The 22,662-nt window shown below is 44.0% G+C and overlaps 1 protein-coding gene across 2 annotated transcripts in view; it reads right to left on the reverse strand.

The window, feature by feature from the left end:
• Nucleotides 1-1,807: 1,807 nt before the first annotated feature.
• The window catches only part of LOC147905750 (uncharacterized), a 205,211-nt gene continuing 184,356 nt past the window's right edge, over nt 1,808-22,662 (reverse strand). For both annotated transcript variants that reach the window (XM_087374417.1, XM_087374414.1), the window contains 5 exons: nt 3,491-3,690; nt 3,232-3,403; nt 2,908-3,090; nt 2,449-2,640; nt 1,808-2,358 (listed from right to left, as the gene is read on the reverse strand). In XM_087374417.1, the coding sequence (XP_087230543.1) occupies nt 2,275-2,358; nt 2,449-2,640; nt 2,908-3,090; nt 3,232-3,403; nt 3,491-3,690 (831 nt within the window). In that variant the 3' untranslated portion in view covers nt 1,808-2,274. The remainder of the gene's footprint in view (nt 2,359-2,448; nt 2,641-2,907; nt 3,091-3,231; nt 3,404-3,490; nt 3,691-22,662) is intronic.

Here is a 22,662-nt window from a genome sequence, read left to right on the forward strand (position 1 = left end):
AACCTTGGGTTTCACAGAGAGATGATTCTGTTTGGCGAATGCATTGCCTAGCCAAGTGGTGGAGGAAAAGATTACAGCAACTTTGGACCTATAAAGTACCGCTTCAACAATAGTTTTCTTTTAGCGAGTTCTTTTGGGAGTGTTTCAATCTGGATAGCTATTAGCTCATCGACACATTGCTCCTGCACTTTGCCACAGATGTTCTGCTTCTTCAGAGACTGTCTCACTTGTTTTGGCATTGTCCGTGCTCTTATGAGTTTTTTTATCTGCTTCGACAGCGCCTGTGAGCGAGATTCCCATCTGTTCCATTTGGAAAGTTCTTCTGGCTATTTGAGGTTCATCCATCCAGACCGGAGTTTCATCTTTTCTTCGTTTGGGTTCGCTGCTGGACACTATGGACTTTATGAACATATAGGAATTATAAAGTCTTTGGTGATCCTACTTTCTCTCTGTTTGGCTTTTTTAGGCGTTCTCTGCAACAATCTTTCTTTGATTGCTTACAGACCCGCTGCATAGATCATGAGGTCTTTTTGGCATATACTGAAATTTTCAATTGATGTAATTATAGCACCTTATTTTGAGGTTGCTACTCATATAATATAATCAATCAAAGATTTCACCCAAAAAAAAAAAAGTGTGTGTGTGTCATGCCTCTCTCTCTCTCTCTCTCCCACACAAACCTACAAACATACAGGGGTTTCTTACAATCTAAGACAATCATGAAGGAAAGAGAGAGTTAGATGGGAAGGAGGGAGAAGAGAGAGAGGGAGAGGATGATGGAGAGGTAGAGGGAGAGAGTAAAAGAAAGCAATTAGGAGGGTTGGAAAATTTCCGACCCTCCATATCGCTTCCTTTTGTACACTATTGTGCACACGCACACACAGGGAAGGAAAAAGGAGAGAGAGAGAGAGAGAGAGAGAATAAATGAAGTAGTAGCATGTTTAGCAATTGACTTTATGATCTACAATGGGAGTCAGACTTGAGTGAATGCCAAAAGTAAAGCTCACCAGGTGGCACAAAGGTGGGAAAGTGGGGACTTTGTATAGCACTTGAGGGAGAATACAAGCCAAGGTACAAGCTTGGCAGTAGAAAGAAAGGGGTGAAATGGAGACGAAGGAAGGAGATGATGAAGAGATTGGACAAGGAGAAGGCAACAAGGTGGTGGAAGAGTAGTGCACACGAACAACAACTAAGTAGCTTTGGAGGGAAGTAGAAGTGAGCAAGGCAGCCAATCAAGTGGTGAACCATAACAGGCAAAGAAGATTGTCGTAGCAATGTGCAAGGAACGGAGGACGGAACTAGGCTGGCGGTGCAAAACGGCAAGGGGGGGAGGGGGATAGGGATTGGTTAGGCGGTGAGTAGATAGGGGAGAGATTAGGGGGGTGGGTTTGGGGGTTGGTTAGAGGGGATGCACGGTTAGGGGAGGAAAGATAGGGGGTTATGGGGTTTAATTAGGCGGAGGAAACAAATAATAATAATAATAATAAAATTATGGCAGTTATATTTTGAGAGATAGAGTTAATTATTACCAGTGAAGGGGAATTTAAAAGCTTGTGTGTGTGTGTGTGTGCCTGCACGTGCACACATGCACATGCACATGCGCTTTGGAATATTTTGATAGCCTCTTTACATTTAAAAAACTTGGTACAGCAAAATTTAGAATGCAATTCCATTGTAGAGACTAGTGTTAAAAGAGAGCTCAGATATTAAATTTTGTTCTTTACATTTAAAAAACTTGGTACACCAAAATTTAGAATGCAATTCCATTTTGTAGAGACTAATGTTAAAAGAGAGCTCAGATATTAAATTTTATTGACAATGGAAATTCATTTGTCTTAATTAGCTTTTAGACTTCCTTTGTAAAGTTACATGCAAGCTAAGCTGCTTGTTCGTAATTGAAATTGGAATCATTTCCTATTCCTGATGTTACTGGAGGTGCCAACAACCACAGGCACCCTCTATTCATCCCAGCTGCATCAATAGCTTTGTAATTGCTATGGACGAGCAAGAGGACAGACAATGCAAGATTGAAAATCTCATTTTTTGGCTTTAATATTCCTGTATAATGACAACAGATGTACTGCAGACCATGTTGGAGCTTAAGTTAGGAAGCTATGGACCAAAGGCTCTGCATTCGCGGCCATTGAAGGGGCATTTCAATATTTCAAGATTTCCTGGATCTGCTACAGTAGTATGAGTCATGCGTGTGTTTTTTTGGGCTACTTTATTACCCTTGTTAGTCAAAATAATCTGATGCTTGAGCTCGGAATCCAGTCACTGGAAAAAAAGTCTTGCAGCAGTGAGATTGTACTCAATAAGCTCAAGTTCAGTCAGACTGCTATTCAATCGTTTCACGATCTGCAACAGTTTCAGTTAAGCGTCATCAGCAAAACCAAGGCTCTGTATGCTATTAGACACTACTTTTAAGAATTGAAGCAAAAGCCTCACCAGCTGCATGCTCTGTGCTTCTTCCTCTGAAATAGATGCAAACTTTTGGCTCCATACTTGCAGCCCATTCATGCCACTCTCAATATTGTCCATATCAAGTCCATCTTGTACTCGATTTTTTTCATTCGCAATGTGTTTTCTTGCTGACTCAAACCAATGAAGTGAGTCGAATTGTTTGTCTTGATCAAGTACCTGCAGTGGGTGCATAAAAGGGTTTGTTCAACTCTGGAATGAATAGAATACAATCAACAGACCTAACATAAATGCAGGAGAAAGCTGCAGGCCAGCACCTCCCTGATTGCAGAAGTAAAATGCACACAGAAAGCATAGTAGGACAAATCCTCTCTCCTATGTTTTTCTGATTTCAGCCCACTCTTCCATACTTCAGGCGCAAATTTGGTAAAGCATAGAAAACAATAGCTCCTGTGAGCAGGATGAATTGTGAGAGAAGATTCCTACCTTGAGAATATATGCTATGCCAAGGACCAGACCATCATCAGTGAACAATCCACTTGAGCCATCACGACCTCTTTTGAAAAGTCTCTCTTTTGATTGTACCATAGTCTCTACAGCATTCAGGATCAATGCTGGTAGTATCAGGTAAAACTCCTTCAGGTGTAGATTATCTACACTTTGCAGCTCCTGCAAAACCAAGATTTCCAAATTCATACATTGCCAGTGCCTCTTAGTTTTTTAAGAATGAATGGTGTTCCTCCGTATGCAAGCCTAGAAAGAACATCTATAGTTTGCTTGACTTATCTCATCAAATTTTTAAAACAAGACCTGGCAAAATACTCCAGTGAGGATCTTGAAATAGTTAGTCTGTTCAATGGGCATTTCTTGTATCTTGAGAGTTCTGTCAAGTATTGCTCCTGCCCGCACAGCTTCTGAATTCATTTTTAACATCCTTGCAGCCTCCTCAAAGCTGGCTTTTTTTTTCATATCCTGCACAAATCTTTGAAAGAAAGTGACAATGCATAAGCAAGCAAGAAAAGATCAGAAGACTTGGATACAAAATACCAGGAGTAGCGACTACTAGTACCCAGATGCTGTACTAGAATGATGTAGACCCCCCATTCGCACCATGCGGACGAAGCCAAGTGCATTCCCCATTTCTGCAATAAGCCGTCGGAACTGATCAAGAGAATTCATACCGTCATCTGTTAATCCCAGTTTCTTGATGTCCCTGTTTAGTTTTTCTGCTCTCGCAAGAGGATACTCCTTATTTTTTTCATGACATTCCTGTGCAAACATCTGAGTTAAGAAAGACTATTTGTTCATCTTAAGTAGAACAACTGTATGAAACACTCGGCACTCACACTTAGACCATGGCTTTATCAAAGATATAAACCCACATACTGTGTTACAGGCAGGCACATTTTAGAATATTGCACGTGCAATTTCATGAAGGTAATAAATTTGCTGTATTACTTTCCTACACTCACGAAAATGGATATATTGCAGAACATACACTCTAGAACCACAGAAGAGGAAGCAGTATGTTGCAACTAGCATTCCACACAACCACTGCAGAGGCCATGAAGGCTTCTGATCATTGTTTTTTTGCTTACACATCAACAACAAGCTTCTCAACTGGTCAAGCTTCTCAACTGGTCAGGCCATATCCATTCAAACCACTCAATATGTGAGGAGACTCATAGCAAAGGAGCTGATTAATGCCTTATTCAAGTATAGTGACAAATAATCACATATGTCATTTTTTTAATGTTAAAAGAGAGAGAAATTTTATTTTTGAATTTTTTTAAAAATTGGGTTGGCTATTTTTTGGGAGTTGGCTTCTCGTTTCTTGTATGTGTGTGTGTGTGTGTGTGTGTGTGTATGTGTGTGATAGATCCATTTGGAGAACACTTTCAACTATGTTGCAGCCATTTGTTCCGGTTCCTCCACTGTTTGCACAGGACAGATTAATGGACTGGAATTTGACTTCCATACCTCCTGCTACACATACACTCTCGATACACAATCTGACTTCCTCGAAGGTTTACAGATTTCTTCTTCCACAGCCATGGATTGACAAGCATGCCAACACTCTTTGGAATTTGGATAGGCCTTTATCTTGGTGGCAATCCCGTCTCATGAAAATCTGGAAAACCAAATTGCCATTGAAACAGAGGCTTTTCTTTTGGAGATGTATAGTGGGAGCCTTTTCCATTGGGGTGAAATTGGCAGCTCGCCGCATTGCTTCTCCTTTCTGCCCCCGGTGCTCTCATCCCCGCGAGACAGTTCCTCACTTATTATGGTTTTGCCCGCACTCTCGCACATTGATCACTCATGTTTCTCATTTACTGCGGCTTCGGTTCCCTTCTATCAGATTTGGGAAACTTTTCTGGATGTTTGGATGCTGCTCATCTCAGATGTCTCCATTACTCCTTTTCTTTCATTGGACTCGCTTTTGGGTATTATGGACCATCTGGACACAGAGACTGCATTCTAGGATGGGTCAACAGTTTCCTCAGGCATATATTTTCTTCAGAATGTCCCTTAAGCAGTCTTTACATGACAGTCTTGCTGCAAGGGATTTGGATGCTACTTGCCTTGAAGTGTTCTCTACTTGTTTTTGAGTTCTTCTATCGGGCTCTCTTTTGGAGTTCTATGCTAGTGTGTGGGAGACTTCCCATATTGTAAATTCATGAGCTTATAAATACAATGGATTTTACCAAAAAAAGTGTGTGTATGTGTGTGTGTGAATGTGTATGTGTATGTGTATGGTGTGTATACACACGGTTTGTGTGTGTGTGTGTGAGAGAGAGAGAGAGAGTGTGTGCATCACATATTTGGGAAACTTTTTTGGTTATTTGGCAGATTTAGGACGTCTTTATCTCAATACTCACTCTTTTTCTCATGGGTGAGATATTGGGCTCTTTGGACAATCTGGGAAGAGCATAATCTGGCATACTTGGGCCGTCAGTTTCAAAAGTCATATGAATCTTTTAGAGCCTCATTGCGGCAATCTTTATATGATGCCTGCCATGAGGGTGATATACATGCATCTTGCATTGAGCTTTTCTTTTTATGCTTCTGATCTGTGGAATACTCTCCATCTTGGAGACTTTCCCTCTTGTAAAGTTATGACAATATAAATACACTACACTGGATTTTACCAAAAAAAAGTGTGAGAGAGTGTGTGTCAGAGAGAGAGAGTGCGGCCGCTGCAGTTCAGCCTCGCCAAGGAGCCCGTTCAGCCTCCCTCCCCGTCTGTACAGGTACACCTGTACGGACGCCGTACGCTTTCGTACGACCATACGGCCAACTAGGTGAGGTCTGGCTCACCCCTGCGCAGCTCCGAGCAGTCCCGTACTTGTTTTGCATCGCCATCGCTGTATCTTTTCCTTAGATTCTTCCGTACGTCCGTACAACCCCGTCCATTTCCGTACAGTCCAGTCTCTCAGTGCCCCGTCAGCATCCCAGTACAGTTTCAGTTCCTTCCGTACAGTTTCTTCCGTATACCCGTACAGTCCCGTTTTGCCCGTACAATCCCGTACCTTTTCCGTACAATTTTCAGTCGTGCTCCTGCATTTTTCCGTACAGTCCTTGTCTCGCTTGTTTAGATCCTATACCTTTTCGTACAATCCCTCTTGCCTTGTCGTATTCCAACCATGGCTTCAGGTACGGATGTTTGTACATATGATCGAAAAGAAAGACCTGCAGAAGCTAAGCGCCGCCCTTCACAGCCTGCAACACAAGATGATGAACTTACTATGGAAGCTCAATACGTGTTTGATACACTTAAGGATGACTTTCAGCAGTCACGACAGGAATGGGGCAAACCAGTTCCAGAGGTCACATACAAATTGAAATTGCCATCCCTCGTGAATCCTCTCAGGAAGTTATCTCAAACTGCAATAATAATTTTCTTTCCAGGAAGAATCCCAGCAGCCAGTGATGTTGCACAGTGGATTAAGTCCATCCTTGGAGGATGCTTTGTAGAGGGAGTATATTTTGCATCTAAAGGCTTTTATGAGGTGCATTTATCAGATGCTTTGTGCAAGCAGAGGCTACTTGAGCTTTCTCCCCTCTTTTATGGGAAGCAGATGGTACATGCTATGCCCTGGTCCCCAAACAAGGATTATCAAAGTCTTATACGACATCACTGTCCTGTATGGGTTGAGTTCCGGACTATATGCATGAAGAATTGCCAGGCCTGACTGCTTCTTTGGGACAGGTCATTTGTCCTCCACGCCCTATGGGAAACCGTAACAGGTTCTGCATTCTCTGGGACACTGATACACCTACCCCTCCTTCTATTGCAGTAGAAGTTGAGGGAGTGCACTTGGGAAAAAAGTATTTTGAATTGAAATGGGGTGTATTTGCAGGAGCTTGTTTTGCCTGCCACAAGTTTGGACATCTAGCCTCTGAATGCCCAATGGTTCTGCATCAGCCCCCTCCCAATGCCTTGCCGCCCCAGATACGGGAAAAGAATGAGAATTCGCAGGCTAAGACAGCAAATAGAAATGGAGCAAAGAATGCCAAACCAATTAATCAGGTGCAATCACTTGCTGGAAAAGGAAAAGATAAAGAAAAAGAAAAGATGAAGGTATCTGTGGGAACTGATCGGGATGGTTTTCAACACCCTAAGAAGGTGGTTGTATTGAAGCAACGCCCCTTTCAATCTCGTCAATGGGATGCTTCTTCTCCCTCACCAGGACAGGCTTCTACTTCAGCTCCTGTCCTTCAAAATTGGGTGGGGGTTTTGAAGAAGGGCATCCCCATATGTGATTCTAAAGAAGGGGTATACCTCTTTCATGATCAAACACTTAAGTGCTTTACATACAATGTACAGAGCCTCTGCAATGTTTCAAAGTGGAGGCTTTTATGGAATTATGTACATAAAATGCAGCCAGATATTGTTCCTTTGCAAGAGCATAATCAACACTCTAAGGCTGGTCATCATGATTATTTTGATGGTTATGACATATACTATGCTAGTACCACTACCTACTCAGGGGTATGCATAATGGTTAGACATGAGCTGGAGCCTCAGTTAGCCTTCAATGACAGCAGTGGCAGATGGATGGTCATACAATGTAATGTCAATGGTGATATTCTTGAGTTTGCATCAGTCTATGCCTCCCAGACCTCTGCCATCAGGGCTTCTTTATGGAATTCTTTAAGCAAATATCCATGGAGATCTAATGCATTCATCTGTGGAGATTTTAATAATTCCCCTCTGCCAAGAGATAACACTACTTCCAGATCTCATATGCTATCATCGGAAAGGCAGAAATGGAATAGCATGCTTCTTTCTGTGCAGGCTGAAGATTTATGGCTGCTTCTCCAAGGGTCAGTGCCTGGATATACTTTTCATCATAATGCACTTACTACATACTAGGCAAGGCTTGACAGATAATACTTCTTTTACCCACAACAATATGCAGATTTTAGCCCTCATCTCCTCATAGATTTCTCATTGGGCTTGTCAGATCATACCCCATTATGGATGAATCTGCACCTTGGTATGCCACTGGATGATTTGCCACCTTTTTCCAGTCGATTATTACATGTTAATCAGGCTTATTTCCGACATCACTATTTCCAGCAAATGATCAGACTTGCAATTCATCCCTTGCCTTTGCATGCCCAGGAGGACATGGATTATGCTTGGGACAGCTTTGTCTCTCGTATACAGAATGTCATTAGGGAGTATGGAAACTGGCATATGACTAAATGGAGGAATGAGGTTAAATGGGCAAAAAGGACAGCACAACAATTGACTGAATTTTCACATTTAAGGCCTCTCTCTGAATCAGAAAATGATTCCCTTTCCCATGCTCGGATTAAATTGACTACTAATGATCAGAGGAAATTGCACAAATGGCAGATTAGAGCAAGAATGAAGCCCCTCACGGATAAGGGCTGCTCATCAAAAGCCTTTTTCCAGGGCCTGCATGCTACTCGACAGAAAAACTCATGTCTAAGGGTAAGGAAGCTAGATGGCTCTTGAATGCACTCTTTCTCTGATCTCCGAGATGAATGCCAAAATTATTTTCAGAAATTGTTCTCTGCTCCTGGTTCCCCGTCAAATCAAATGACTCATGCGAGGACTGAATTCCTCCAATATGTTTCTGAAATAGTGGAAATGGATGATGCTCTTACCTTGGAGAGACCTTTTACTGATACAGAACTTGATAATGCATTGTTCCACCTCAGCAAATACAAGTCCCTTGGCTGGGATGGCCTTACGGTGGAATTTTATATTTCTTTTTCGGATGATTTGAAAGATGTCCTCTTGCAAATGATCAAAGTTGCCTGGCAAGCAAATCAGTTACCGCACTCTTGGAAGCATGGCATAGTCAAACTTGTGCCCAAAAAACACCTGTGTGACCATATGTCAGATTGGAGGCCTATTACTTTGATGCCTGTAGTTTACAAACTCATTGCCAAAATGATTGTGTATAGGCTTCACGGGATACTGAATGCGGGCCTTCATCCTCATCAGTATGGGTTTGTGCCGCCGTGAAGACAAATCCATGACAATATCTCCAATGCATTGACTGCAATATGCTAAGTACTCGCATCAAGATGTGCTCATATTGCAGGTAGATATTGCTAAGGCATTTGACACTATTCAATGGGATTTTATCTTTCAAATCATGACAAAGTTGGGCTTTGGTCCAAAGATAGCAAATGCAGTTTACTGGCTTTATTCTGGCTCTACTTCTCAGCGCATTCTTGGGGGTCATCTATCCCGGTCATGGACATTGGGTAGATCAGTTAGACAAGGCTGCCCTCTTAGTGCTCTCTTCTATGCCATTGCGACCCATCCCCTCTTAATGTATCTTGATCATCTTACAACCACAGGACAGATGACTGGTCTTAAAATCCCTGGGGCTGCATCTTTTTTGGCACAAGCATATGCTGATGATTCCTTCTTTATGCCACAGAACTCTCCCCGGGAAGTTCACATGCTTATGACCACTCTATCATTGTATGGATTGGCAGCGGGATTGCATGTTAATTTTGACAAATCTAAATTGCTTCCCCTGAAACAATGTGACTGGCATTCTATTCTCTGGCAAGGTCAGGTGGTGCATTCCAAAGATGTAGTCAGGCATTTGGGATATCCTATAGGATGGCATATCACCAGGAAGCAGCAGTTAAAACGGATCTTCCAAAGACTTCAACATAAACTAGAATACTGGAAAATTTCTACTTGGCCACTTCATGCCAGGCTCAGAATAGTACAGTCCATTGTAATGTCCTATGTCCAGTTCTTTTTGCCGTTGCTGCATTGGTCCTCCAGAGATATTTCAGCCTTTATGTCTCAAGCTATGGAGATGTTATGGAGGACAAAAACTGCTGTGAAAGCATTGAGACTAATGAAGATGGAAATGGTGTGCTCTCCTAGGATGCATGGCACACTTAAAATCCTCAATATAAGATATCATGTACTTGCAAGGCAGGCGACTATGCTCCATACTTTTTTCCGCCAACAACAGCCATGGACTTGTATGATAGCATCCATGTGTGTCAACATGAGGACTTCTGCATATGGACATTGGACTACTGATCATTGGGAGGTTGTTATTGGGAGATTTGTAGGGAAGATACCTAGCTGTCCTTTCTCTACTGCTCTGATACTTGATTGGAAACAAGTACTTTCTAAGATCAAATGGGCTCCTGATAATTGCTCGGCGACAAACTCAATGAGGAAAGAAAGTATTCATTGGAGTGCCATCTTTGACATTCCACTTGCTTTACAGGAACCTGTTCGGGCATACAATCTCATGAAATTGGGAATCAGATATATACATGATGTGGTAGATAATCAGGGCTATGTTTTATCTTTTCCTCAAGCTACTGCTTCCTATGCATTGGGAATGCACCATAGGTCGATATGGAAGAAAATTGCTGATTTGTTACATCCTTTTCTACCGGTTCCCCCTGTGGCTGACACAGACAGGCTATTGGATTGGCAATTGCAACCCTCTGCTACATGCTCTCATCCTGTTTCCCTGCCTGCCTTGACCTCCATCAAAGCATACAGGCTTCTTCAGCCTGCTCCATGGATTCAGCAACATGCTAATACTCTGTGGCATATCAGGAAGCCCCTCTCATGGTGGCGGAAGAATCTCAGGATATTATGGAAGTGTAAAATGCCTTTGAAACAAAGACTTTTTCTTTGGAGATGCATGACAGGCACATTGTCAGTGGGAGTCACACTTGCCAAACGTCGCATTGCACCTTCCACATGTTTAAGATGTCAGGCTCCTTCAGAGACTGTCCCTCATTTGCTTTGGCACTACCCGTGTTCTCGGAACCTCCTCGGGAGAATATCAGATCATCTTCGGCTCCGTTTCCCGAGTCACAATGTTGGGAAACATTTTTGGCTATTTGGCAGATTTATGAGGTCTATGTCTCAATACTCACTATTTCTCTCTTGGGTGAGATATTAGGCTCTTTGGACAATCTGGAGTGAGCATAATTTGGCATACTTGGGTCGGCAGATTCACAAGTCATATGAATCTTTCCGAGCCTCATTGCGGCAATCCTTATATGATGCCTGCCACGAGGGTGATATAGATGCTTCTTGCATAGAGCTTTTCTTTTTATGTTTCTGATCTTTGGGATACTCTCCATTTCTGGAGACTTCCCATCTTGTAAATTTATGAGCATATAAATACAGCACTGGATATTACTAAAAAAAAAGTATGTGTATGTGTATGTGTGTGTGAATGTGTATGTGTATGTGTATGTGTATATACAAACACAGGACAGATGACTGGTCTTAAAATCCCTGGGGCTGCATCTTTTTTGGCACAAGCATATGCTGATGATTCCTTCTTTATGCCACAGACTTCTCCCCGAGAAGTTCACATGCTTATGACCACTCTTTCATTGTATGGTTTGGTAGCGGGATTGCATGTCAATTTTGACAAATCTAAATTACTTCCCCTGAAACAATGTGACTGGCATTCTATTCTTTGGCCAGGCAGGTGGTGCATTCCAAAGATGTAGTCACGCATTTGGGATATCCTATAGGATGGCATATCACCAGGAAGCAACAGCTAAAATGGATCTTCCAAAGACTTCAACATAAACTGGAATACTGGAAAATTTCTACTTGGCCTCTTCATGTCAGGCTCAGAATAGTACAGTCCATTGTAATGTCTTATGTCCAGTTCTATTTGCCTTTGCTGCATTGGTCCTCCAGGGATATTTCAGCCTTTATGTCTCAAGCTATGGAGCTGTTATGGAGGACAAAAACTGCTGTGAAAGCATTGAGACTGATGAAGATGGAAATGGTGTGCTCTCCTAGGATGCATGGTGGACTTAATGTCCTCAATTTAAGATATCATGTACTTGCAAGGAAGGCGACTATGCTCCATACTTTTTTCCGCCAACAGCAGCCATGGACTTGTACGATACCATCCATGTGTGTCAACATGAGGACTTGTGCTTATGGTCATTGGACTACTGATCATTGGGAGGTTGTCATTGGGAGATTTGTAGGGAAGATACCTGGCTGTCCTTTCTCTACTGCTCTGATACTTGACTGGAAACAAGTACTTTCTAAGGTCGAATGGGCTCCTGATAATTGCTCGGGGACAAACTTGATGAGGAAAGAAAGTATTCATTGGAGTGCCATCTTTGACATTCCACTCGCTTTACAGGAACCTGTTCGGGCATACAATCTCATGAAATTGGGAATTAGATACATACATGATGTGGTAGATGATCAGGGCTATGTCTTATCTTTTCCTCGGGCCACTGCTTCCTATGCATTGGGAATGCACCATAGGTCTATATGGAAGAAAATTGCTGATTTGTTACATCCTTTTCTACCTATTGCTCCTGTGGCTGACACAGACAGGCTTATGGATTGGCAATTGCAGCCCTCTGCTACATGCACTCGTCTTGTTCCTCTTCCTGCCTTGACCTCCATCAAAGCCTACAAGCTTCTTCAGCCTGCTCCATGGATTCAGCAATATGCTAATTCTCTGTGGCATATAAGGAAGCCCCTCTCATGGTGGCGGAAAAATCTCTGGATATTATGGAAGTGTCAAATGCCATTGAAACAAAGACTTTTTCTTTGGAGATGTATGACAGGCACATTGTCAGTGGGAGTCACACTTGCCAAACGTCGCATTGCACCATCCACATGTTTAAGATGTCAGGCTCCTTCAGAGACTGTTCCTCATTTGCTTTGGCACTGCCCGTGTTCTAGGAACCTCCTCGGGAGAATTTCAGATCATCTTCGGCTCCGTTTCCTGAGTCATATTTGGGAAACATTTCTGGTTCTTTGGAAGATTTATGAGGTCTTTGTCTCAATACTCACTATTTCTGTCTTTGGTGAGATATTGGGCTCTTTGGACAATCTAGAGTGAGCATAATTTGGCATACTTGGGTCGGCAGATTCACAAGTCATATGAATCTTTCCGAGCCTCATTGCGCCAATCCTTATATGATGCCTGCCATGAGGGTGATATGGATGCTTCTTGCATAGAGCTTTTCTTTTTATGTTTCTGATCTTTGGGATACTCTCCATTTCGGGGACCTCCCATCATGTAAATTTATGAGCATATAAATATACTGCACTTGATATTACAAAAAAAAAAGTATATGTATGTGTATGTGTACATGTACATCTACATGTAGTATGTGTCTGCACTGTGTACTATATAGTCTATGTATGTGCACTATTTTTTGTATCTATATGTGCTTTTGTTTTTTTTATCATGTGCGTGCGTGCGCGCGTGCGTGTGTGTGTGTGTGTGTGTGTGTGTGTGTGGCAAATGATTCTTTCTTTACCCCGAAAAATACTCGGAGTGATCTCTCCTTGATTATGCAGGCTCTTTCCACATATGGCTTAGCTGTTGGTTTTCATGTGAATTTTCAGAAATCCAAGTTATTGCCATTGCATGCTAAAGACTGGCATAGTCTTTTGTGGCCGGGGGAAATTGTTCCACCTTCTCAATTGATTCGACATCTTGGCTATCCTCTAGGTTGGGGACTCACTCATTCTCAACAAATTGATTGGATGCTCACAAAGCTGAGGAAAAAACTTGAATATTGGAAGCTTGCAACTTGGCCATTACATGTTTGCTTGCGAATAACGCAATCCATTTTGATAGCATACATACAATTCTATCTGCCCCTCATCATGTTTACTAAGGCAGATTTGGTTTCATTTGTCTGCTATCATGGAGATTTTTTGGTGTTCAAAAAAGGGCAAGAAAAGTCTCAGATTACTCTCTATGCATTGTCTCTGTTCTCCAAAGATGCACAGGGGTTTGAACATACTCAATATTCAAATGCATATAGTTGCTCACAGGGGGAAAATGATGTTGCAATTTATGCAAGGGGATCAGCCTTGGGCTTTTACGATCCACTCTCTTTTGTTGCATATTGATACTTCTGCTTTTGGGCATTGGCAGCCCACACAGTGGGATTTTCTATTTGGCTCTATTCAAGGCAAGATCAAAGGCTGCCCTTTTGTGTCTCGTTTGCTTCTTGATTGGAAGCATATTTTATCCCACTTGGAATGGAATGGTAGGGATTCTTTGTTGGGAAATTCCTTGAGGGCTGAGAATATTTATTGGTCCAAAGTATTCCACCCTCCTTTGGCTATACAAGAACCTAGGCGTTCTTATTTTATATCTTTCAAAGGTATTGCTACTGTGGCGGATGTACTTCAGAATGATGGCACTCTTTTATCCTTTTCTATGGCTGCTAGCAAGTATGGTTTGGGAGCTCATTATCGTCCTTTATGGCACAAAGTTTCAGAAATGCTTCAACCTTTCTTGCTGGTACCTCGTTTGGAACTTCAAGATAGGCTTGAGGATTAGACTCTCCACTCTCCTTCTTCTTCAGCCCGTCCTTTGAAGCTATCACATATCACAGTGCCTTCTCTATATAAAGTGTTGTTACCTCCGCCTTGGGTTTCTGACAGAGCCAATTCTGTTTGGCATATGGATCGTCCATCAAAGTGGTGGAGAAAGCAGCTGCATCTCCTTTGGCACTATAAAGTCCCTCTTCGGCAACAGCTTTTCCTCTGGCGAGTTCTACTTGGCATTTTCCCATCTGGGCAGTTACTTGCGCATAGACATATTGCCCCGGCTGTTTGCCACAGATGCCTACATTCTGCTGAATCTGTGCTTCACATTTTTTGGCACTATCTACATACTTGTGATTTCCTCGCTCTCATTCGTTAAGAGCTTCGAGCGAGATTTCCTACTGTTACTTTTGGCAGGTTCTTCTGGTTATTGGATTATGATATATTTTTTGTTTGGGCGCGCTACTAGGCACTTTGGACTCTATGGATGGACAGAAATCATAGTCTTTGGTGATCCTACCTTTCCATCTTTCATTTTTTTCAAACGGTCTCTGCGGCAATCGTTTTATGATTGCTTTCAGACTCATCTGATAGATCATGATGTATATATGGCTTATACAAAGATTTTCGATTGAGTAGTAGTTATTCCACTTTTGGAGTACCTATGAATGTAATTATTTCACTGTAATAAAATATTTATTCTCACCCAAAAAAAAAAAATGTGTGTGTGTGTGTGTGTGTGCGCGCGCACTATGCACTTTACTCTGTGTGTATGTGTATGTGCATGCGTGTGCACGGTGTACCATAGTCTATGTATGTGCTATTTTTTACACGTGTATGTGTTTATGGTTCTTTTATCATGTGTATGTACTCAAATTCACTGTGTACTATAGTCTATATGAGCATGTGTGATGTGTGCACGCAGCATATGTGTGAAGAGAGAGAGAGAGAGAGAGAGAGTTTATTAAAGTCTTTGGAAGACCGATGGGTCTGTGAGACTAATAGAAAACTGATACAACAAGGAGAAAGGGTGGAGCTACTAAATGAGCATCATCACCCATGCTGAATGCTAAGTGCTAAGTAGTACATAGTCATATCATCAGTATTGGCATCATCGTCATCATCATCATCATCATCGAGTCAATCACCATCAAGGCTGGCTGGCTCTGGTCAATGCGATGCGCCCCCACAAGGGTATATGTGTGTCAGAGAGGTATTGATGTGTAGCCAGTGATGGAACGCTGGCGACTGTCTGTAGGTGCTGCCCATCTCGGTCTCCTGGCAATGATATTGCTCCTGACCAGGGCTACCGTAACCCCTGTGGGTCGTGTCCCAAAGCCCGAACATGGATAAGAGGTCGCTCAATGTGATCTGCATGTCTGTCCGCTGACAAGTGCGGCGTGTCTCAAGATCTAGATCTCTGCTGCGCCTGCTATCAGTGGCCGCAAAGCTCGTGTGATCTAACTGGAAAAACTCAATGATCCTGCTCTGAGAAGAGTCGGGCCATGTGCCTGAAGACTGTCATTGTGTCCTAAGTAAGTGTTCCCTGTGGCGGACCACCTCATGGATGAAGGCAACGAGGCATCCATGGTCTGAGTATGAGAGAAGTTTGGCCCAAAATCGGCCCTAAAAAGACAATGGTATCGACAGTGAGTACACAGGGCATCTGAATGCGAAGTGCTCCTCTGACTCCACCTCCTGTAGATCACATAATGTGCATAGGCATCTCTCCCTGGGTATCCCCTCTCAGCTTGTCCGCTCTCGATGCGGAGTTAGAGTGATGAGACTCGAAACTGTCCGAAAGAGAAACTCAGTGAATGTGGCAAGTGGATCCGAGTGTACTCTGGTGGTGTACTCTGGTGGGACAATGAAGCCCTCCTCAGAGATCTGTAGAAATTGAGCTTCACTCAAAACTCCCTCAGCTCCAACCAGGTCCTGAATGTGTGCAACTATAGTAGATAGTCTTGAATGACCTTGTTGACCTCATGGTACCCTAGCGAGATAGATGGAGCGTCTAAGTTGTACTGGAAGGGAGGAAGTCTATCTATGTGAAGCCCCAATCTCTTGAACAACCTACATGTCTTGGCATATCAACCTCTCTCGTCCCCAGTGTCTGTGAGGTCCATTGATGAAGACAGAGCCAGCCATGGCAACCTGCGCCGCTTCACTGTACTAGACCAGTACTGTCTGTGATGCAGTGTAGATAGGTAATGGTATGGATTGCCGCATCTAGCTCTAGTGGAGACACGTCGAACTCAACTTGCTGTGTCTGAGAGATCTGGCCCCCAACAAGGGCTGCCATACATGCCTCGTGGTCGAACCAAGGAGTCAAAGAGAAGAGCCTTGGTCCGAGGGTCCTGAAAGTGAGAGTGGAAGCACTGTCTCTCCAGGCGAGAAAGTGAGGAACGGGCCTGCCTCACTAGCCTCATTGTGAAAATTGGACAAGAGAAGATAACACATAGGTAGGTATATGAGGAGACAATCTCGACCGGTGATTCATCGAATGTGAATTGTTCTCTATGCACGACTCCTCCAGATGTGTTGAAGATCATAACCTTGGTCTTGCCAAAATTGACCTTCAAATCATGTGACTCACAAAAAACCTATAGTGCATCCAAATGTCACTGGAGGCCCTCAGCAGAAGAGGACATCAGAACCATGTCATCTACGTATAACAGAATCTGAATCAGAGTACCTACAAGAGAGCAATCAGCCCCCCTAGTGATCCCATGAATGTCTCGAGCTCGTCTATGCAGAGGCCAAACAAGGTTGGTGATAGTGGGCAGCCTTGTTTGACACCAATTGTGCTCATAATACATTAATAATTATGTATACAACATTTATATACCTAATATATTATGTATTTTTAATACATAACTAGAGTGTGTTTCTAGGCGAAACTCCAATCAAATTCTCGCAACATTTTTTAACGAAACTTTTAAAACGCGCTTCACGAAACGTGTCGGGTAACATAATTCAAGTTACTTTCACCTGACACGTCTAGCATCCCTAATCCATCACAGATTATATTCTATGGTAACTTTTACATATCAGCAAGAAACACTTTAGCTATCTCATGAAGAAATGGCATATCATCAAATTTCGCTTTTGAAGAAAACTCTCTCTACATGGGAGTCATCTCATAGGAAGGAGACGAGGAGAGACACTGGTGTGCGGGGTTTGGGGGGAGTGGCTATCCTCTTTAGATCACACATGAAACCTCTCATATCAATGGCACGGAGAGAGAAACATGCACGACACATGTGGATACGAGTCCAGCTACCAAACGCACGACCGATTCTCATAGCATTGTGTTATTTTCCCCTAGATACTTCATCCTATGCACGTGAGGTCACCATAGAAGGGCACAGCCCGTATGAATCGATTCAGGATGATATCACTAAATTCTCTAGGCAGGGGGGCATCCTCCTTCTTGATGACTTCAATGCACGCACAGGGAACAAGCAAATGGGCCTACTCGACTTTGCATTGGATTCCCTCATAGTACCAGAACTAGATGCAGCTGAGCTCGGGATAGTGAGACACTCTGCAAATGCACCACAAGTGAAAGAGTATGGACGACATCTACTTGAGCTCGGGGCTGTTCATGATTTGATCATTTACAATGGTCTACAGAGATGGCCATCATTCAGTGGTCTCACTTGTTTCCCACATGGCAGAGGGACAAGCACAGTGGACTACCTATTGGGTCACTTGGCCTTTACCTCACGGATATACGACTTTATTGTGCCCCCTCCCCCACTCGGTGCTGATCACTCGTACTTACCCTTTTGTATCTCTACCACTATGCCAGCAAGGAGGGTCCCCGCCATGCCCACTCGTGTACAGGTTCACTTTGATCATGCCTTGGACCCCATCTATGTGAGCAACCTGGCAAAGGGACTTCCAGCCCTACTACTTGGAGATGTTGTAGACCTCGCCCACGCCTCAAACACCCTTGCCCTAGTAGTCATGGACGCAACCATCGGGTCTTTCCCCACAACTTAATCTGCGCGTGCCTCACTAGGGAAGATGCTACAGAATCCTAGGTATGATGATGAGTGCAGAGAGATGAGAGCTCACCTCAAACGTGAGCGAGCCCTTGGCCACTTGACATCAACCGAGGCACAACGGACCTCACAGTGACTCACATGTCGTAAGCGGCGGTCCTTCCTCACCCACAGAATGGACGAGGTGATCAATTCATTTTGAGGGGGGGATCCCACCATTGGTTGGGGGCTTCTATCAGAGGGGAAGCCACCTATACCCATCACAGACCCAGGTGTTTGGCACACTTATGCATGCTCTTACCTGATGGTTAACCTTGGGAAGACCAAGGTCATGACTTCAACACCTCTTACACAGTGCTTCACCGACATAGCTTTGCATACCAAAGTCAGCCAGTGGAGATTGTGCAGTCCTACACATACTTGGGTGCAATTTTCATAGGGCCAGTTTTCACGATGCCCCACATAGCCAAAGCATGACTCACACAAGGGCACGATGCTTTGGCCCGACTAGAGCGACAGTGCTTCTAGACGCACTTCTAGAATTCACCGACGAAGTGTTGGCTTTTCGACACTCTAGTGAGGCCGACTGCCATGTATGCGGCACCTTTTTGGCGGTGTGATATTTCAGCAACAGAATGGAGAAGATTTGAGCGGCTAGAAGTGATTATGGGCTCTAGGATGATTCGGAGTAAGCCCTCGGTCCCCCATCAGATAGTACAGGAAGAGTTTGCCATGACCCCTCTCCAGGTTGATGCCATTTTTCAGACAGTGGCTTTCCTCCACGGAGTTTGGGACCTACTTTGCGAGAGACTTCCGAGGCTGGCACACTAGTCCTTCATACGACTAGCTAAGAGTGGGGTAGGTACAGCATGGTTTGCACGCATCACCGCATGGTTTGCCAGTCACGGCATTCAGATGGATTGGCTTCCCTTTAGCATGGATGCACTGCCCGAGTTGATCCCACGGGATGAGATTAACCGCATCTACGGTTAGATCTCCTCCAACTCCACACATCTCGCACTTTAGGGGGGGGGGACCAAGACTTCCCAACCAAAACCCAGCTCTACTATGACCACTTTCTGAGAGTATTGAAGGATGGGCTCATCATCAGACCTCAATATCTCGAGGACAGAAGAGTCTGACACGCACAGAGGATTGCCATCAGACAAATGCGGGTCTCGTCCCATCAACTGAGGATCGAGGCAGGGAGAGCTGCACGCATACTTAGAGAGCAGCGGACTTGCAGGTTGTGCACAATGGGCGTGGTCGAGACAGAGGAGCACTTTCTTTGTGTCTTCCTAGCCTACTATGAGATCCGAGGGCACTACCACTGCCTTTTTCAGGAGGGGCACGACTTTGGCCCACTCTCACGTCTGATCCACTTCCAGGACCAAGTTTGTATTGGGCTCTACCTGATGGAGATGCGACGACACAAAGAGACACTACTACGACATATCAGAGAGCAGCAAGATGGGACCACCACACCACAAGGTACTAAGGTAGACCGAGCGCAGAGACAGGTCATGGATTTTTATGCATTTAACTCAGCTCCAAGGCACTCTGGGATAGAGGAGGAGGAGCTAGCCGACATGAGAGATATATGGATCGGTGGGGAGAGCCGACACAACACTACTAGGTGAGGGACACCGAGAACGTAAATGGTGCGATAGGCGACCAGAGCACATGATCGAGGTTCGACCTATTTCAGCTCTCCTTAGGGGAGATCGACCGAGGCGAGGGGTCACCCTTAACATAGCCCATCGGATCCAGAGATCGAGGAGACCACGCCCTCCACCACGGGAGACATCCTGACAGATGCAAATACGTGCGCTCTTTGCATCTCATCAGAGAGCCACCATGAAGCCTGGATACGTGGAGCCGATCCATGTGTAGGCCATCTTTTGGTGGTTCTAGTGATGCCCTATAGACCATGGTATGTGCCTTGTAGGCATAAGTGTAGGCACTTATTGTGTTAGTGCTTACTATGCCACGTAGGACACTTAGTCCTATGTGACACCTAGGACACTTAGTCCTAGGCCTAGATACAAGTACTTTGTACTTGTGTTTAGGAACCTTATCTAAGTTGACGTGACTTCTTCTTCGACTTGTCCTGTACTGCACACTCTCTCTCTCTCTCTCTCTTCGTTTAGCATCTACAGTGGTATCAGAGCAGGTATTGCTCTAGCCTTCCAGCTCTCCTCAACCCCGAGTACTCCATTGCTCATTGGAGAGTTTTCTGCCCTGCTGGTCGACACTCTCCCAGATCTGGTTCGAGGCTCTTCATCGCTATTTGCTCCGTCGTACCTTTAGTGGTACCTGCGCTATACCTGCACGCTGCATCGCCAGTAAGGCCGTACAACCGTACCTTCAGTGGTATTCGCGTCGTACAACCATACGGTTCTGCTACGTATTGTGCATCGTTGTACTGTACTGCACGTCGCCGTACAACTGCGCGTCACCATACTGCCCGTCGCCGTACATCGTACTGCCCGTCGCTGTACACCATATTGCCCGTCGCTGTACACCTGCGCATTGCCGTACGGAATAAGTATCTGCGACAGCCGTACGCTCTTCTCCGTACAAGTGTACTCGCACCGTACCTGCTTTGTACAGGTTCGTTTGCTCCGTACGATCATCTGCTCCGTACGTTCCCCTGCACATCAGCCGTCGTACAACTTGTACCTGCATTCCGTACACGTGTACTTTGAGAACAGCTGACCGTACAGCTTGTACCTACTCCGAGTGTTTTGTACAATTTTGAAGTGCGAATTTACTTTCAGTGGTATCTACATTTGCAATTTGGGGCTTTTGCAGGACATTGCAAAATTTGGGGCTTTCACACATTTGCCCTCTTTTTGGCCTATTTGCCCTAAATAAATTTGGGGCTTTTGCCAAATTTGCTGTTTTTGCATCAGATTGCAGTACATTAAATCAGATTGCAGGACATTCAGTTACATTTGCAGGACATTGAGTCAGATTTGCATACATTGGGTCACATTTGCAAAATTTCAGCAAAATTTGGGGCTTTTCTGAATTTGCCCTCTTTTTGGCTTATTTGCCCTCAATAAATTTGGGGCTTTTGCCAAATTTGCTGTTTTTGCAGTGAACATTGCCTATCACAGTCACATTTGGGTCAGATCTGCATTTGCCCTTTGATTTGGGTCAGAAAATTGCAGATATTTGCTGTCATTTTTAGGACAGCCAGCTTATTGCAGTGATAGCCTTGAGGCTTTTGGGTTTTCCGGTCTTTTACAAGTTATCACAGTTGCTATGGCTGGGAACAATCAAGATTTATTTGGAGTTCTTCGTGAAGATGATAAGTTGGATGGCACCAACTATCCGATGTGGTCTTATCTCATGAAACATATTCTTGTTGCAAAGCAATTGTGGAATATTGTTTCTGGGGCTGATCTGAGGCCAGCCAATCCTTCAGTGGTTGTTTCTACTGCTGCACCTTCTGCAGGTGGTACTTCTCCTGATGCCTCTTCCTCTAGCACTCCAGCTGTTGCTCTTCCAACTCAAGAACAGTCTAGATGGGATGCAAGAGATGCAAATGCACATTCATGCATTGCTTTATCATGCAAGAGAATCATTATTCCACACATCCGTTCTTGCAGGACAGCAAAGGATGCTTGGGATAAATTGGCTTCTCTATATCAGATTCGCAATAAAGCTCGTGTTGCATATTTGAGAAGGCAATTACAGGAAGTGAATATGAATGAAGGTGAGTCAATGGATGCATATTTGACAAAGGTCAAGGACCTCATGGAACAGCTTGCCAACATTGATGAAGTGGTGCCAAATTCACAGCTTGTCAGTACTACATTGAATGGACTACCAGATACATATCAAGGGTTTGCTACAACCCTTCGATTAGTGGCCATGGGTAATCCATACCACTATTCTTTTGATCAGCTTGTTACTTTGCTTTTGAAGGAAGAGCAAAGTAGAGCTAACAGACAAGCCATTATTCCTGATCATGCATTTGCTTCACAGCAAACCATGCATGCTTACACGGATAGTGACTGGGCAAGATGTTCCGACACCAGAGTGTCACATACTGGCAATTGTTTTTTGCTTGGCAATTCATGTATTTCTTGGCTCAGCAAGAAGCAACCGACAGTTGCCACGTCTAGTTGTGAGGCTGAGTACAGGGCAGCCTTCACCGCTACAGTAGAGTGTGTTTGGCTTCGACAGTTACTTACAGATCTTGGTATTTGCCAGACATCCTCCACTATTGTCTACACTGACAGCCAGAGTGCTTTGGCCATTGCGCGTAACCCAGTGTTTCATGTGCGTACCAAGCATATTGAAGTTCACTATCATTATGTTCGGGAGCGGTTGTCAGCAGGCGACATAGAGTTGTCCTATCTTCCCACAGAGGACAACATCGCAGATATGTTTACAAAG

The sequence above is a fragment of the Dipteris shenzhenensis genome, chromosome 1 (genome assembly GCF_047967505.1).
Source record: "Dipteris shenzhenensis isolate YYH24624 ecotype China chromosome 1, Dip_SZ_1.0, whole genome shotgun sequence".
Classification (NCBI taxonomy): domain Eukaryota; kingdom Viridiplantae; phylum Streptophyta; class Polypodiopsida; order Gleicheniales; family Dipteridaceae; genus Dipteris; species Dipteris shenzhenensis.